The sequence below is a fragment of the Dunckerocampus dactyliophorus genome, chromosome 8 (assembly GCF_027744805.1).
Source record: "Dunckerocampus dactyliophorus isolate RoL2022-P2 chromosome 8, RoL_Ddac_1.1, whole genome shotgun sequence".
Classification (NCBI taxonomy): Eukaryota; Metazoa; Chordata; class Actinopteri; order Syngnathiformes; family Syngnathidae; genus Dunckerocampus; species Dunckerocampus dactyliophorus.
The window spans coordinates 20,907,786-20,923,731 of record NC_072826.1 but is presented as its reverse complement, the minus strand read 5'-3'; the positions used below and the strand labels follow the sequence as shown (position 1 = coordinate 20,923,731).

Below are 15,946 nucleotides of genomic sequence, written 5' to 3'. Positions count from 1 at the left end.
TAGTAGGACTATAAAAGCAAGACGCTACAGTACATAACAGGAGCCCAATCGACCTTCTGCCACCATCTGCCGGTTGGAGGTGGTACTTTTACTGCATTGGTCCAATGCGAAGGGTTGGCGATACTGCATGTTTGTAATTACAGATACAGGGCCAGTATTACTCATACTGATAGCAATACTTTTTACTTGGACATTTTTGAAGATCATTTAATGATTTTGCGAGATTTCAAAGGTGCATTTTTCTTTATGTCTTTGTTAAAAACTCTATAATAATCTAAAATAATATGTCGTCAGTCTTTGAGCTTCACGTGTCGCATTATTCCGTATAAAAAAATAATGTGTACAGTAACGTAATGTCCCTGCTACGAACCGGATTCAAAACAGCTATCTGTTTCCGCGGACCGGCAATAGAGACGCACCACATCCGGTCCTACAGTTAAGTGCGTCCTCGCCCGCTTGCTGCTGCATTATTCATTTCCCGCTTGAATGAGGCATCTGTGCATGTTCGCAGCGACTTTAGCCCGAACAAAATATTTTGTCAACCCAAAGCACAACCACACTTGTGTGGCTACACTGCGTAAGTCGCAGTCCGGCTACAGTTGTCAGCGTGTAACATTTCACCTGCACGTCACAGGGAGGCAACGACACATGTCAAGTGAAGCCAAGAGGCTGTGTACCGAAGAGAGAATGGCCAACAAGAAGATAGGAACCCACAATGGAACCTTTCACTGCGACGAGGTTCTGGCCTGCTTCTTCCTCCGTCAGTTACCTGAATATAAGGTGGGTAGAACTTAATGTCGCCGTTGTACTAATTAGTCATTATAATATATGCTCAAGTGAGTTTATTATCATGGATGATTTAAGGCGTTGATATACATTGAGTATGTAGGTGATTATCATGGATGAGTTAAGATTATACCTTTCACTCCATGGTCTTAACGTGTCTTATTATACAGTAAGCCACTGGGGGGCGCTCTTATAAAGACATTGCTAAACAATGGCTGCCTATTTGTTAAAGACTCCAAAATGAAAAGCAATGCTCCCACAAAGCTCCCATAAATTACTAATATTACGACCTGTGTTTAAGATGCTGCATGACAAACACATCTTGTTTTACTATGGTGTCATAATTAACCTCATAATGATGATTCAAGCCTCCCTGGGACAGTCTATTCCACATTTGTGGTTGCATATTGCATAAGGACATTTGCAGCACATTAAATGTTACCCCTGCTTGGGAATTAGATCTAGTACCATTGCTATATCACAAATGCACCCTATATATTGTTAATAAAGCTTGGTTTTGATTGACACAGAGAGAGAACAATATGGCTATTATACTTGTTCTGTATTGTTAAATGAATATCTCTTTCACAGTTTGTAAAGGCTCAATTTTTGATAGTTTGTTCATTAGCTTCTGCAAGCGTGCCCTAAGAAGTGTTCAGTGAACATACAAGGTTACCGAATGATTGATTTGGCTTGTTAAAGGTCAAACTCTGCCTCCTTTGGGTCCAATTAGGCCAAGTAGGCCTCCACATTCAACAGTGAAGGGATTTCATTTTATGAGATACCTCTTAGACTGAGATGGTTTACGGAACCCAAAAAACAACATTTGAATGAATTAGATGTCATCGTGTCCCTCTTGACCACCCTTTGCTTGATAATTACACTTTCCCTTTCATTCCTTGGACAGGATGCAGAGATTGTACGGACCAGGGACCCCGCACTGCTGGCAGACTGTGATATTGTTGTAGATGTGGGAGGAGAGTTTGACCCGAAGAGGCATCGCTACGATCATCATCAGAGGTACGATGCAGTGATGTAAGAGTAGCTGGAGAGGGACAGCAAGCTGTGGTTCCAGGTTATTCGCCCGGTGGGAGAAGCCATGTCAGAAAACTTGATGTACAATTTCCAAATTGATTCCAAATTTTGGGAATAGATGTTGAGCTGTCAAAGTAGAAGATGGTGTTCAAATGAAGCCTGTCGGTCCAGGCTGTATAGCTTTGGCTGGCGATAGTGCCAAAGAGAAGCCAGAGCTTGAAAACCCTCTTCTGTCGTTTAAGTCTCCTGTTTTGGAACACTTGGCCTTTCCGGTGAAATAAAAGTGGAAAAGACGAAAGCAGTGTGTCGCCATTGTTCAGTAGAGCTGGGGAACAGGGCTACAACCTCCAACTATATTAATGTTACACTTCAACCAATAACACAATGTATATACTGTATTTGTGTGTGTGTGTGTGTGTGTGTGTGTGTGTGTGTGTATAGATACATACATACATGCATAATGTGTATATATATACTGCTAAAAAAAAGGGGGACACTCAACACTCAATTCACACTCAGTCAAAAGTGCTGCGCCATTATTCAAACTGTCCACTTAGAAAGCAACACAGATTGACAATAATTTTCACAATCTGTTGAGCAAATGGAGTAGACAACAGGTGGTGTGTTTTTCCACTTCAATTTTGAGCATTACTCCAAACCCAGACCTCCATGGGTTAATAAATTTGATTTCCTTTGATAATTTTTGTGTGATTTTGTTGCCAGCACATTCAACTATGTAAAGACAAAAGTATTTAATAAGAATATTTCATTAATTCACATCTATGATGTGTTATTTTAGTGTTCCGTTTATTTTGTTTAGCAATATATATATATATATATATATATATATATATATATATATATATATATATATATATATATATATATACACACACATACACACACACACACACACACACTCTCCTGATCAAAATCTTAAGACCAGTTGAAAAATTGCTAGAATTTGCATTTTGCACATTTGGAACTTAATGAGGTTTTAAGTAGAGCTACAATATGCAAAAACAAGAAGGGGGAGTGAGACAAAAAGCATTTTGAAAAAGTAATTTATTGAAAACAACAATTAAACTGAAATTGGCTGTTTATCAGCTGATAAAAAGTTTAAGACCATCGCTCAAAAAAATAACAGAAAACTCTCCAAACCAGAACAAAAAATGTTCTCAGTAGGACTCAGTAATGAGTAGCTCCACCGTTCTTGTTAATCACTTCCAAAATTGTTTTGGGCATGCTTGATGTGAGTGTTTCCAGGAGGCTAGTGGGAACATTGCTCCAAGTGGTGAAGATGGCTTCACGAAGGGCATCAACTGTCTGGAACTGATGGCCATTTTTATAAACTTCCCTTGCCATCCATCCCCAAATGTTCTCTATGGGATTTAAATGAGGGGAACATGCAGGATGGTCCAAAAGAGTGATGTTATTCTCCCTGAAGAAGTCCTTGGTCAAGCGAGCATTGTGAACTGCAGCGTTGTCCTGTTGAAAAACCCAGCTGTTACCACACAGACGAGGGCCCTCAGTCATGAGGGATGCCCGCTGCAACATCTGCACGTAAGCATCCGCCGTTTGACGACCCCGCACCACCTGAAGCTCCAGTGTTCCACTGAATGGAAAAAGCACCCCAGACCATGATGGACCCCCCTCCACTGTGCCGGGTAGAAAACATCTCAGGTGGGATCTCCTTGTCATGCCAGTAACGTTGGAAGCCATCTGGACCGTCAAGGTTACATTTTTTCTCATCAGAGAATAAAACTTTTTTCCACCTTTCAATGTCCCATGTTTGATGCTCCATGGCAAAGTCTAAACGGGCAGTTTTGTGGCGTTGAAGGATTCAAGGTCTTTGAATTCGAATTTGAATTTTTAAAGCCTTTTCCCGCAGATGCCGTCTGATGGTTATTGCGCTGCAGTCGGCACCAGTAAGGGCCTTAATGTGGGTAGAAGACCGCCCTGTGTCTTGATGGACAGCCAATTGGATCCTCTGGCTCAGCGCATGTGTGATTTTTTTTTTTTTGGGTCTACCACTTGACTTTTTTGTTCCATAATGCTCAGGATCTTTCAAAAAATGTAGAATGACTGTGAGAGACCTTGCTTATTCAGCTCGACAATCCGACCACGTTCAAAAAGAGAAAGCTTCTTAGCTTTAGCCATCAGGAGGGCATGACAGTGTGAATGCCTGACAGAAAATGACAATTTTGAGCAGCAATTTTTAGCCTGTGGTCTTAAACTTTTGATCAGCTGATAAACAGCCTATTTAATTGTTGTTTTCAATAAATTACTTTTTCAAAATTTTTGATTGGTCACTAGGTGTCAATAATGTTACATTATGTTACATTGATGAGACAATAGCCACCACAGGAAGTATTAAACCAGTAGTAAAAAATGAACAAGAAGAAGGAACTCTCCCAATTTTAAACTGTGAATCTATATTATGTCTTATTTTCTATTATGTCCACTATATTGGGTAATATGAGTGTTACGGAGGCGATAAGGGTGTTATTTCATGTCAAGTGTGCTCAAAGAGTGCTCAAATAATGAAACCGTATTAAGAAGGTTGTAAACGGGTTTTTTCTATTCTTTAACGTAAATACGAAAATATTCCATTTATTAAAAAAGGGAATCCTGCTTCTCGGAAAGTCACTTATCGCAGTCTGGTTGGAACCAATTAACCACGATAAATGAGGTATTATTATACATGCTTTCTACTGTATGCGTCATTTTAAAAATCAATTAAGCTCTTCACACAAAAGCTAGGCAGTTTTTGTTTGCAATTTGTTCCCTTACTGTATCAAAAACGAACTGAGCCGTCACCTTGAAACCGAGGTATGCACTGAGCCGTCATTATGGTGCTGTTACACCCATACATAACACCGATTTTCAGTTTTTTAGATGCATGAACCCGGTTAGACTTCAATCTATTGAATATGCTCTTTTTCAAAATATTTCCCTCAGTGCTGTGCTATTAATGTTAAACGCTTTTCCATGGCTCCCACAGTTCCCTAATTGCAGGTAGCCTGAAACGGCGGCTGTATTTTTGCTATAATTTTCCCAACAGAATGATAGCATTCACTCGCATAGTCATCAGCCTGTCACAGGTGAGCGGTCAGCTTGGCACACTGATAATAATTAGCCATCGATTTTCTTTTCTTCCACTCTCACCAAGCATATGATAAAGACATACTGGGTCCCTTTTCCTGGCAGGTGGCTGGTGATAATTAGTGCTCTTCTATTGATTGTCTGCCCCGCTGTGTGTTCACGAGGCACACAGGCTGCCACGACACCGCCAGGGGCCACAGGGGAATGTGTGTCGCTCACGTTTGCGCCGATGGAGGAGCAAGATGGTTGTGAAGGGTCTAAGTAGGCTGCGGTGTTTGTGAAGTTTTTATCGGAGAAATTCAGTTACAGTCAAACAGATGGAGATGACAGTTAAGCTAATAACTCATAGAAATGTAAATACACTCAAGCACAATCCATTCTGTGACCCTGCAATGTGTGTCCCCTAATCCACAAAATCAAACCCGACAGCACATTTGCTGAAATAAAGACGCGCCATATAATTAATGTGATGACTTCTCATCAGTTAGTACAGTACAGATAAAAGCTGTCACATTTTCTTAAATATATTAGTTGAAAAACTCCAAAGTAATCCACAAAGTCAAACCCGCAGCATGTTCGCTTAGATGAACATGTGGTAATGGTTTAATTTATCTTGAACATGCACACAATTACAGTGGAGCTCATCACATAACACAATTCACAATTCAAGAAGCAAAGCTTATTTAATCCTACCCTTGTGTGAATGCTTCTCGCCAGTTACATATGTTAATGGCACATTTTCTAAAGCATTTCTAAAAGCAATACCAATTCTCCAAAATAATCCACAGTCAAAACGTGTGGCAAGCTCATTTGAGTAAAGATGTTTTATACAATTTATGCGCTAAGTTCTCGCCATTTACAAATGCTAAATGTCACATTTTGTAAAATTAAATTGGTAGAAAGATTCCAAAATAATCCACAAAATGAAAACCTACGGCATGCTCCCTCAGGACGTGTCATATAATTGTAATTGTCATATACTGTAATCACCTGTTGCTAGGGATGCTCCGATCAGCATTTTATGCTGCCAATTCCGATACCGATAATCGACCACCGGTGCCGTATAAAGGGGAGAAGTTAGGACAATTCCAAGGTCCCCTGACTTCCAGGGGGCCCAAAAAATAGGTAATTCTTAAAAAATAAAAAGGCGGGGCGCCCAACATGATTATTTATTATTGTTTTGGGTTTGGCACACCTGCGCAGTGTGAAGGAAAATCATCCCCAAAATCAAAACCTACAGCACACTCCCTCAAATAAGGATGTGTCATATAATAAATAATAATAATAAACAGGACGGTCATCAGGGACTTTGTCAGCTGGAGTGAGCTTAACCAGCTGCAGCTCAACACCAGCAAGACAAAGGAGATGATCATTAACTTCCAGAGGAAAACATCTCACTTTACACCGGTGAACATCCAGGGAGCGGACATAGAGTTGGTAGACAGCTACAAATTCCTGGGTGTTCACCTTAACAACAAGCTGGACTGGTCCGTCAACACCCACGCCCTCTACAAGAAGGGCCAGAGTCGCCTTCACCTGCTGAGGAGACTGAGGTCCTTTGGTGTGTGCAGGACTCTTTTACGGACCTTTTATGACTCTGTGGTGGCCTCAGCCATCTTCTATGCTGTGGGCTGCTGGAGAGGGGGCAGCACGGACAGGGACAGGAGCAGGATAAATAGACTGATCAGGCGAGCTAGCTCTGTCCTGGACGGTCCTCTGGACTCCGTGGAGGAAGTGGGGGAGAGAAGGATGTTGGCTAAGCTGACATCCATCATGAACAACACCTCTCACCCGCTACATGACACTGTTGTTTCCCTGAGCAGCTCCTTCAGCACCAGACTGTTACACCCACGGTGTAAGAAGGAGAGGTTCCGCAGGTCCTTCATACCGACCGCTGTCAGGCTCTACAACACCTGCACCACCTGAACCATGTTGTAGACACTATGCTTTCTTTACACTGTTCTCTTTACTTGTCTTGCTGCTGTAACAAGTAAATTTCCCCGCTGTGGGATAAATAAAGTACATACAATACAATACAATACAATAATTAATGTGATTGCTCCTCACCAGTTACATATGATAAATGTCACATTTTCTAAAAGCAGTTTGTAAAAAGATGCCATAATAGTCCACAAAATCAAAGCCTACAGCTCGCTCGCTCAAAGATGTGTCATATAATTAATGCAATTGTTCCTCACCAGTTACATATGATAAACATCACATTTTCTAAAAGCAGTTGGTGGCAAGACTCCAAAATAATGCAGAAAATCAAAACCTACAGCTCGCTTCCTCAAATAAAGACATGTCATATAGTTAATGCGATTGCTCCCCACCAGTTACATATGATAAACATCACATTTTCTAAAAGCAATTGGTAGAAAGATTCCAAAAGAATCCACAAAATCAAAACCCACAGTTCGCTCGCTCAGTTAAAGACGTGTCATAAAATGAATGTGGTGACCAGTATCTTCAATGATGGGAAAGGGCTGGTCATCCAGCACCAACCTTTCCATAATAAACGCACAGATCGCTTTAGCCCTCGGGGCGTCTCTGTTTGCACTTTTCAAACGTTGGGCATTATAGCATGCTGGCGTTTCATGTGGCTGATAAGGTTTGATGTGTTGAAGCTCGATGTTTTGTTTTTTTTTTTTTTTTTCCCCTCATCGTGGAATGTTTACAGAACATTTGGCTAGATGTCTTCCTCTGAAAAAGTGACAAGTCCCACATGATCGGTGCCATGTTTGTTTACTCTGTGAGCTCAGGGTACGACAGGCCGTTTGGAGCACGTCACAGAAAAGGAGCGCTTAACTGGCTGAGCCTAACACACCTAAAAGACCGTATGGGTAATCTCATATATCTTTTTTTATTGGTTATTGTAGCTATGTTTTCAGATTTATCGATATAACAGTATGATGTCATAATTCCTAATATCGGTACAATAATTATCGTGCACCCCTGATTAAAAGGAATAAATAAATGTTGCAAGATGAATCCTGACCTGCATTGTGTTGGTTTTCATGTTTTTAATAAACAAAAGGTAAAGAATATGTGCATGGCTCAGATCAAGGGTACCCAATTTCCCTGCTGTGGGATTAATAAAGTACAATACAAGTGTTACATTTTGGGTAACATTTCAAACTTGTGGATAGACCTTGGTAATGTTATCAACACAAACTTCAAACATTGTAAAACACACACCCAACATACCAGAGCTCAAGACATCTTCCATTTCCCATAGCAACCCTCCGTACTTCACTGTTTCTTAAATGTAAAGTATATCACTCTGTGTCCACTTTATGCTGTTATCTCTGCATAGATTTGACTTTTGTCAGAAAAGTAACTTATATTTGAGAGAGTATCATAAAGTAAATAAAAACAAGTGACAAATCTAGATCTTGAGTTAAAGCTCTGAAAATATGGCAAAAATCAAATGCGGACACCGAGTTATGGACATTACATCTTCCATAGTGGCATGCAAACTTCCTTGCCATTCTGTAATCTGTGAACACATTACCCCACTACTGTTTTATGTTACATAGAACAATACAACACACATGCAGAATGTAGTTTTTTCAACTTAAACAACCCAACTTCTATATATTTGCATGAAATGCCACTCATCACAAACTGTAATGTACATAACTCGGTGTCCACTATGCCTTACATCTCTCTAGAAATTAATCTTTTGTAGGTAAATAGAACTGTATAGCAAAATTTAAGTAAATGTAACAAATATGCAACCACAAACTTACATATAGTGCAAATACTGTAAACATATTGCGAAAAAACAAATGCAGACACCGGATTATTTACATTACATGGAAAGATTTACCATTCTCAACCACCATACTTTCTCCGCACATCTTTTCTCTGGGACTCTGGTAACTTTGAACAGATAACACTTAAAATTTTCATGCATATTTCTACAGGTTTGAAAAAATATAAAGCGAAGAAAATAAACTTAAACCTGTATATCCACATTTAACACTGCTGTTATGGTAATTAGTAATTTGTGTTTACGGCTACCTACGAGAGGTCAAAACAACGGCTGTCAAAACGAGTTACACTGCTTGATAAACACAAAATTTGTAACTCACCCGACGAAAAAAATCATTTCAAAGTGCATAAAGATCTTCCCCAATATATATAAAAATGAAAAATTCTTACCTTAGACTTGACAATGGTTGTTAAACTGCCGATTGCTCTTCGAATTCAATGATACTGCTTCTCCGAAATCGTGACTGAACGTACATAACGCTGACACAAAATGGCGGACACGACGACAAATTGCCCTGCTGAACGCGTATTTGGCAAATAACCGGCGGAAGGATACAAGTTTTGTTTGGCCCAAGAGGGCACTTTTTATTTTCTAATTCAATATTTACTAGCAATACGCAATTTACGCTGTGAGCTCCAAGTGCACGTACATACCGGGCCGGACACGAAATTTGGGTGTGTTAGACTTTTGTTCAAAAAAGTCTTGTTTTACTCTTTTTTATACACAAAAAATCATTTTAGTTGCAGAGTTGAGTAATGATTCCATGAATATATACCATTTTAATCATCATGGGGTTTGTTTTTCCATGGAATTATGTTCTTCAAAATTTCATCGGCAGCCGGACACGAAGGTTATGTACGTGTCACTAATGATTACACAACGGTTATTTTTTTTTTTTACACTGAGAATATTTGAATAAAACACATTAGAAACGAATTTCAGACATCATTCTTTAATTCTAAGTAGAAATCATGACAAAATTATCAGAGAAAATATTGTTAATTTCACAACAAAAGTAACATGCTTTACATGTAACACTTCAATGTCCAAATATAGACACTTTTTTACAACGTAGCCGTGCTAGCGCAAAATAAAAACATGAACAGGCTTAATTTATGGTTTGGTAAGCTTCCTCACTCTATAAACCTCAGAGTGATAGGGACAATTTCAAATACTACTCAAGTGAAGTTGAAGACAGCAAAGGGTACCCTTGATCTGAGCCGTGCACGTGTAAAAGTTTAGATGCGCACTGAGCTGAAGTCTCCTGACTTTTGGTCTGAACGACGGCGTTTTGTTTGACTTTTGCAACGCATTCTTCTGTAATATTTGGTTAAACTGTGGATTGTACCACTTTGTGGGTTCCAAAGATGGACATTGTCTCCTAACCACAATAAAGTCCAAATTCACCACCATTTCCATCCATTCATTTTCTGAATGAAAGAGGATATGACACTCCAGATCCTTACAGTCTTCACTGGCCTCTTTTTCTGTTAGCATCTTTTTTTATTCTTCACTTTTCAGTTCAATTTTCCTCTCACTTGTTAATGAGCACAGAGATGCCCAGCTTGGCCAATTAGGCCCCTCTTAATGGCCCTGATTACCCCCCGCCTCCCTCACATGTCACTCATTCATTCGCCAGCCTCTTCTTATCTGCTGTGCCGCAGCGCACGCCTTCCAATTAAGCCTCAATTAAATGACCAGCAGTGGCTCGGTGCCACCATAGCCCACCCCCCATCTGTGCACGTGGCCCTGAGAATGGCGTTTTATTTGTGCATGCATGCTCGCAAACACGCTGCAACCTGCTATCTCTCCACTGCTACTCGATGCGAAGGCAGGGGAGCTTAATGGACTATTTATGGGCACCTCCAGTTATTGCTATTGACAACTGATACGCATCCAGTAATGCACATCAGATATCAGGATTTAGAACCAGGGTTGGACATTTGAATTGGATTTGATATTAAGCGAGCAATGGTAAATATTGATGTCATTGATTTGACGTTGGGTCAATTTTATGTACATTATGCAAACACTTGAAGATGTATTATTAGGTATTTTTACAGGTATTTATTATGCCTTAAGCTATTTGACATTACATATTAGGTTATGTCTCTGGCCCTAAAAACTCTTCACATCAATGCTATTTAAAAAAAACACAAACAGGTAGGATTGTAAGTTTTCTATTGATCGTCCTCCCCAGACGAATAACCGTTCTGGCGAGGAAGAGTGTAATCACTGTAAGGGTGTAAAGGTACGGTACAATCACGGTTCGGTATACTTTGGTTTTAAGGTCACGGTTCAGTTCATTTTCAGTACAGTAAGGGAACAAAATGCTAAACATAAAACTGTTTAGCTTTTGAATACACAGCTTTTTTTTTTTATTTGCAAAAATGGGAGTGTGTATTTACAGCACCGATGGACACTTAAAGTGCATATTTACATATGTGAGGGGGTTATAGAACACAATAATTATGGTAATGGTTTAATTTGAGCATGCATACAAGTTACAGTGAAATACATCACATAGTACAATTGGCATTTTCACATGTCCAAAAGGAGTAGGAAAAAGCAAAGCTTATTTATTTCTACCCCTCGTCCGTTTCGCATCAATTGCAATACATTTATTCACTTACTGTATTTCATTTCATTTTACCAGTTATTACATAGGAAAATTATAAATGATGTAACAATATGGTAATATAATTGTCAAATAGACATAACAGAACATAATGACAATGAACTCGCAGGAATGAAGAGTTAGTAATAATAATAATAAAGATAGAACAGAACATAGTTGGATCATGGGTGAATGGGTGAATGGGTGAAAACATAGGACAAGTAACAATGTTGTACAAGAGGAAGGGAGAGTTGTGCGATGTCGGTAGATTGGTCACTAAATGAGAAGGGGGCTGTATACTGGCAAAGACTTTTTATCAAATATGAAAGGAAAGAAATTCACAATAGTGATAAATAATAGTAATTGTGCTGTATTGGAGAGAGAAAGATAGGAGTGTGTGTGTGTCTGTGTGTATGTCTATGTGTATAATAAATAAAAAAAACACACAAAAAAGAGTAACTTTAAAACAAAATAGGCAGAATAAAAGTAAAATTGATTAAATAACAGCTTTAATGATTTCATAAACATAATTAGGGCTGGGAATCTCAGGATACCTTACGATACGATTCACGATACATGCTCACAATACCAATCATATACAGCAATAGGGTGAACCAAAAACTAAAAATGTTATATTTTGCAGCATATCGCTGTAGAAGTAGTACAACTGCGCGACATACTGTAATTATAAACAGGATTTTATTTTAGTAAACAAGATTTTATTTTAGTTGTCTGACAAACAGGGACACTATTTAAACTCATTCAAAAAACACATCTCATGTCTCCCAAGTTAGATCAAATCTTTTCAGAAAAATAATAAAAAGTAAATATTTAGTGTAATATAGTAGTACTGGGCCACACGGTGGTCTAGTGGTTAGCATGTTGGCCAACACAGTAACAGTCTGGAGATCGGGAAGACCTGGGTTCCATTCTCCCCTGGGCATTTCTGTTCGCATGTTCTCCCCGTGTGTTCGTGGGTTTTCTCCGGGTACTCCGGTTTCCTCCCACATTCCAAAAACATGCATGTTAGGTTAATTGGCGACTCTAAATTGTCCATAGGTATGAATGTGAGTGTGAATGATGGTTTGTCTATATGTGCCCTGCGATTGGCTGGCGACCAGTCCAGGGTGTACCCTGCCTGTCGTCCGAAGTCAGCTGGGATAAGCTCCAGCATACCCCCGCGACCCTAAAGAGGAGAAGCGGTATAGAAGATGGATGGATGGATAGTAGTAGTGACGTAATCAGCGGAAAGAGAGAGACAATGATGCGGACGAGGTTGAGGACAATGTTGACAATAAAGAAGTAAACTAAACACACATCTCCTGATTGAATCACACAACATTTAGCATTTGAATAGAAAAATCAACATTTCTCTTACTAGGCACAGTTTTCTCATTGAGCATGATGACGAACATAGTGTGGCTTTGCATGTATTGCTGTGCTGCCCTTGTGCCCTTTTTTGTGAGACACTTCTTATATAAGTCCGTGACCAGTAAAAGCCATAAAAGCCAAAGTGAGTCCACGACGCCGTAGTTTTCATGTGTAGCTACAAGCTGCAGCAAATATTGAGCAGAAATGGAGGAAGAAAAGGGGTATTTTGATTGGTAAATTTTGCTTCAAAGTCCTGGCAGATGGCTCTCACAACAAGCCAAAGTTATTTGTATCTACTGTTGCTGTGATTGTAATTGTCACGGACTACGTCCCTAATGAGGAGAACCGGCATAGAAGATGGATGGATGGATACGTCGTCGTCGACTTGCCAGAGAGAAGCGGGACGGTACTGAAGCACTGCCGTTATTTATTTATTTATTTTTTATTGACATAAAATTAAAATAACAAAAAAAAGACAGGTACAGCCTGGACTTTTTTTCCAAAGAGTTTATATACCACAAATATGCACATTAGCACTCAATAAGGTCATCAAATCTAACTGTATATGATTTTTTTGAATAAAATAAAACAATTTGATAGTTATCGTTGTAGTTGCATATCGAATTGTTTACCGCAAAGAGATTTACATCCCTACTTATTATAAAAACTTTTTTCATCTGCGATTGAATGTGATTAATTATGTGTTAACTGTGGACAAAATGGGATTAATCGCAATTAAATATTTTAATTGATTGACAGCCCTAGTCAAAACATGTATATTTAATATATTTAGGCAAATGTTACATATTTTTTGCCTAAATTAAGCATTTTCAGCCATATAAATGACCAAAAGCACTAAACAAATACAAATATAAGGTACTGTATATAAAAGACACATTCAATGATGTTGTTGAAATGTAGTATTCTACACTGGTCACTATGTGTCAGTGATGTTACTGTAATGTTCGGTGAGACACACAGACTTGATCACCGGAACAAAAAGCTTTTATTTCAGGTTTGAATGATCTCAAAATATTCACAATAATGCCTAATAAAAAAAAAAAAAATAAAAATAAAAATACAGGCTACTTTTGTTTTATACTGTAATTTTGAAATGTATTTTGTTAAATAAGGTTTGAACACATGACATAATGTATTTCTTATGACACTAGCCAAAAAAGCTCAATGTTACCCATCTGTACACAAACACCGAAGCCTGTGTTTAAAAAAACAAAAACAAAACAAACTCTTCACCCAGGCTGGAGATTTCCAAAAGCAATAGAGAAATATATGCATTTTGAAAAACCCATGTTGTTGTGGACATAGCCTGACGTAAAAAAAACAACAAAAAAAAGACTAACCCCAAGAAGTGGTGTAAAGTGTAAAGAGATGTGAGGAAAAAGAAGAATAAGAATATAAGAAATAATGCAAATCCAATTACCTACGCCGTTCCGGGCACCCAAAAATGTTCACACAAAACACTTTTTTACACGCAGAAAACAATTACAAATGCATATAAATGACGAATGAAATGGATAATTGAGCTTATAACATCACTTTTACCTTGATTGAAGACTTGGTTGTTGACAAAGACAGCAATGAGGCAGCGACGACTGTCGAGCAGAGATCCACACGGACACCACCTCCGTGTTTTGCTAGGAGTTAATTTTGGAGTTCAATAGCGTTGCTCACCTGTGTCAAAATGCTGCCACTTGCAACTTTTTTTTTGGCTCCATTGTGGGTTATTTTGACATGGAAGAATTAAAAAGGTCAAATGAAGAGCTAAGAAAGTCAGTGGAGTTGATGAGCCATCGAATGGAAGACATGACAAGTAAACAAGACAAACTAATCGACATGATTAAGGAGATCAAGAAATTAAAAAGACAAAATGAAGCGAAATATATAATTATTGCAAAACTAGAAAGTAGATTGTCTGTCTGACCTCGAACAATATACCCGCATGAACAATGTGATTGTTACTGGATTGCCAACACGACCCCGGTCTTTTGCTGCTGCAGTAATACCTAGGGGGGAAGGATCATTTTATGGAAATCAGGATTTGAATTCAATTGAACAGCAAATAGTAGACTTTCTGCAGGACAAGGGCATTAACATACAAAAGGATAATATAGAAGCCTGTCACACTCTCCCTCAGAAAGACAAAAGCAAACCAGCAGCCATTATCATGAGGTTCAACAACAAAAAATTTAAACACAAACTATTGAGACAAGGTAAGATGCTATAGGGAACAAACAGGTACCTTAATCAACACCTGACCAAAAACAATGCGGACATAGCAACAAGAGCTAGACATCTACGTAAAGAGACCCCATGATAATGGTTGCTGGTCAATATACGTGGAGAAGAACTGCCAAATTCATACTATAAACAACTGAAACTGGAGAACGATATTGATCCGCATATAAACTTCTTTTCACATATCAGAAATGACTGCAGTTACTACACAGAGGAACAATTCAATAATAACCTTCATATAGACAACAAGTTGTCCATCATTCACATCAATAGCAGAAGTATTTATGCAAATTATAACAACATCAGACAATACTTGAGTGAATTTAAGGAACCCTTCAAAATAATAGCAATCTCAGAAACTTTAATCGACGCTGACAAGGGCATGGACTTTGAGCTAGAAGGTTATGACATGAACCACGTCAATAGGAACAACAAAAGTGGAGGAGGAGTGGCCGTGTATGTAGATAAACATCTGAACTAAAGAACATGTCATTGGCTATTGATAACATTTTAGAATGCTTAACCATTGAAATTAGTAAAGAAAAAAGCAAACATGTATTAATAAGTTGTGTGTGTATATATAAGACATCTAAATGAAGTATTGAAACATTCGATGACTGGATCAAAGAAACATTTACAGATATCAGTCAAAAAACAATTTTTGTATGTGGAGATTTCAATAGACGACTTTATAAATACAATGCACAGTTTCAGTCTATATCCTAAAATCACCAGGCCAAGTAGGATTACAGATCATTGCGCAGCATTAATTGATAATATATTCTTTTTTAATAACAATGCAACTAGTGGGCTGCTAATTAAGTGATCATCTTCCAGTGTTCATAATCTATAATGAAAACTATTAAAAGGGAAAGATGGAAGATATCAGGACCTTCAAAAGATCAAATACAGAGGAACGTATTAGCGCCTTTAAGAAAGATCTAGATAAACAAAGATGGGAGTGCGTTTATAGTGAGAATGATATAAGTGAGGCATAT

At 38.5% G+C, this 15,946-nt stretch overlaps 1 protein-coding gene across 1 annotated transcript in view; it reads left to right on the top strand.

The window, feature by feature from the left end:
- The first annotated feature begins 422 nt into the window (after positions 1-422).
- The window catches only part of myg1 (myg1 exonuclease), a 43,632-nt gene continuing 28,108 nt past the window's right edge, over positions 423-15,946 (top strand). The window contains exons 1-2 of the mRNA XM_054784874.1: positions 423-780; positions 1,694-1,806. Of these exons, the coding sequence (XP_054640849.1) occupies positions 487-780; positions 1,694-1,806 (407 nt within the window). The 5' untranslated portion in view covers positions 423-486. The remainder of the gene's footprint in view (positions 781-1,693; positions 1,807-15,946) is intronic.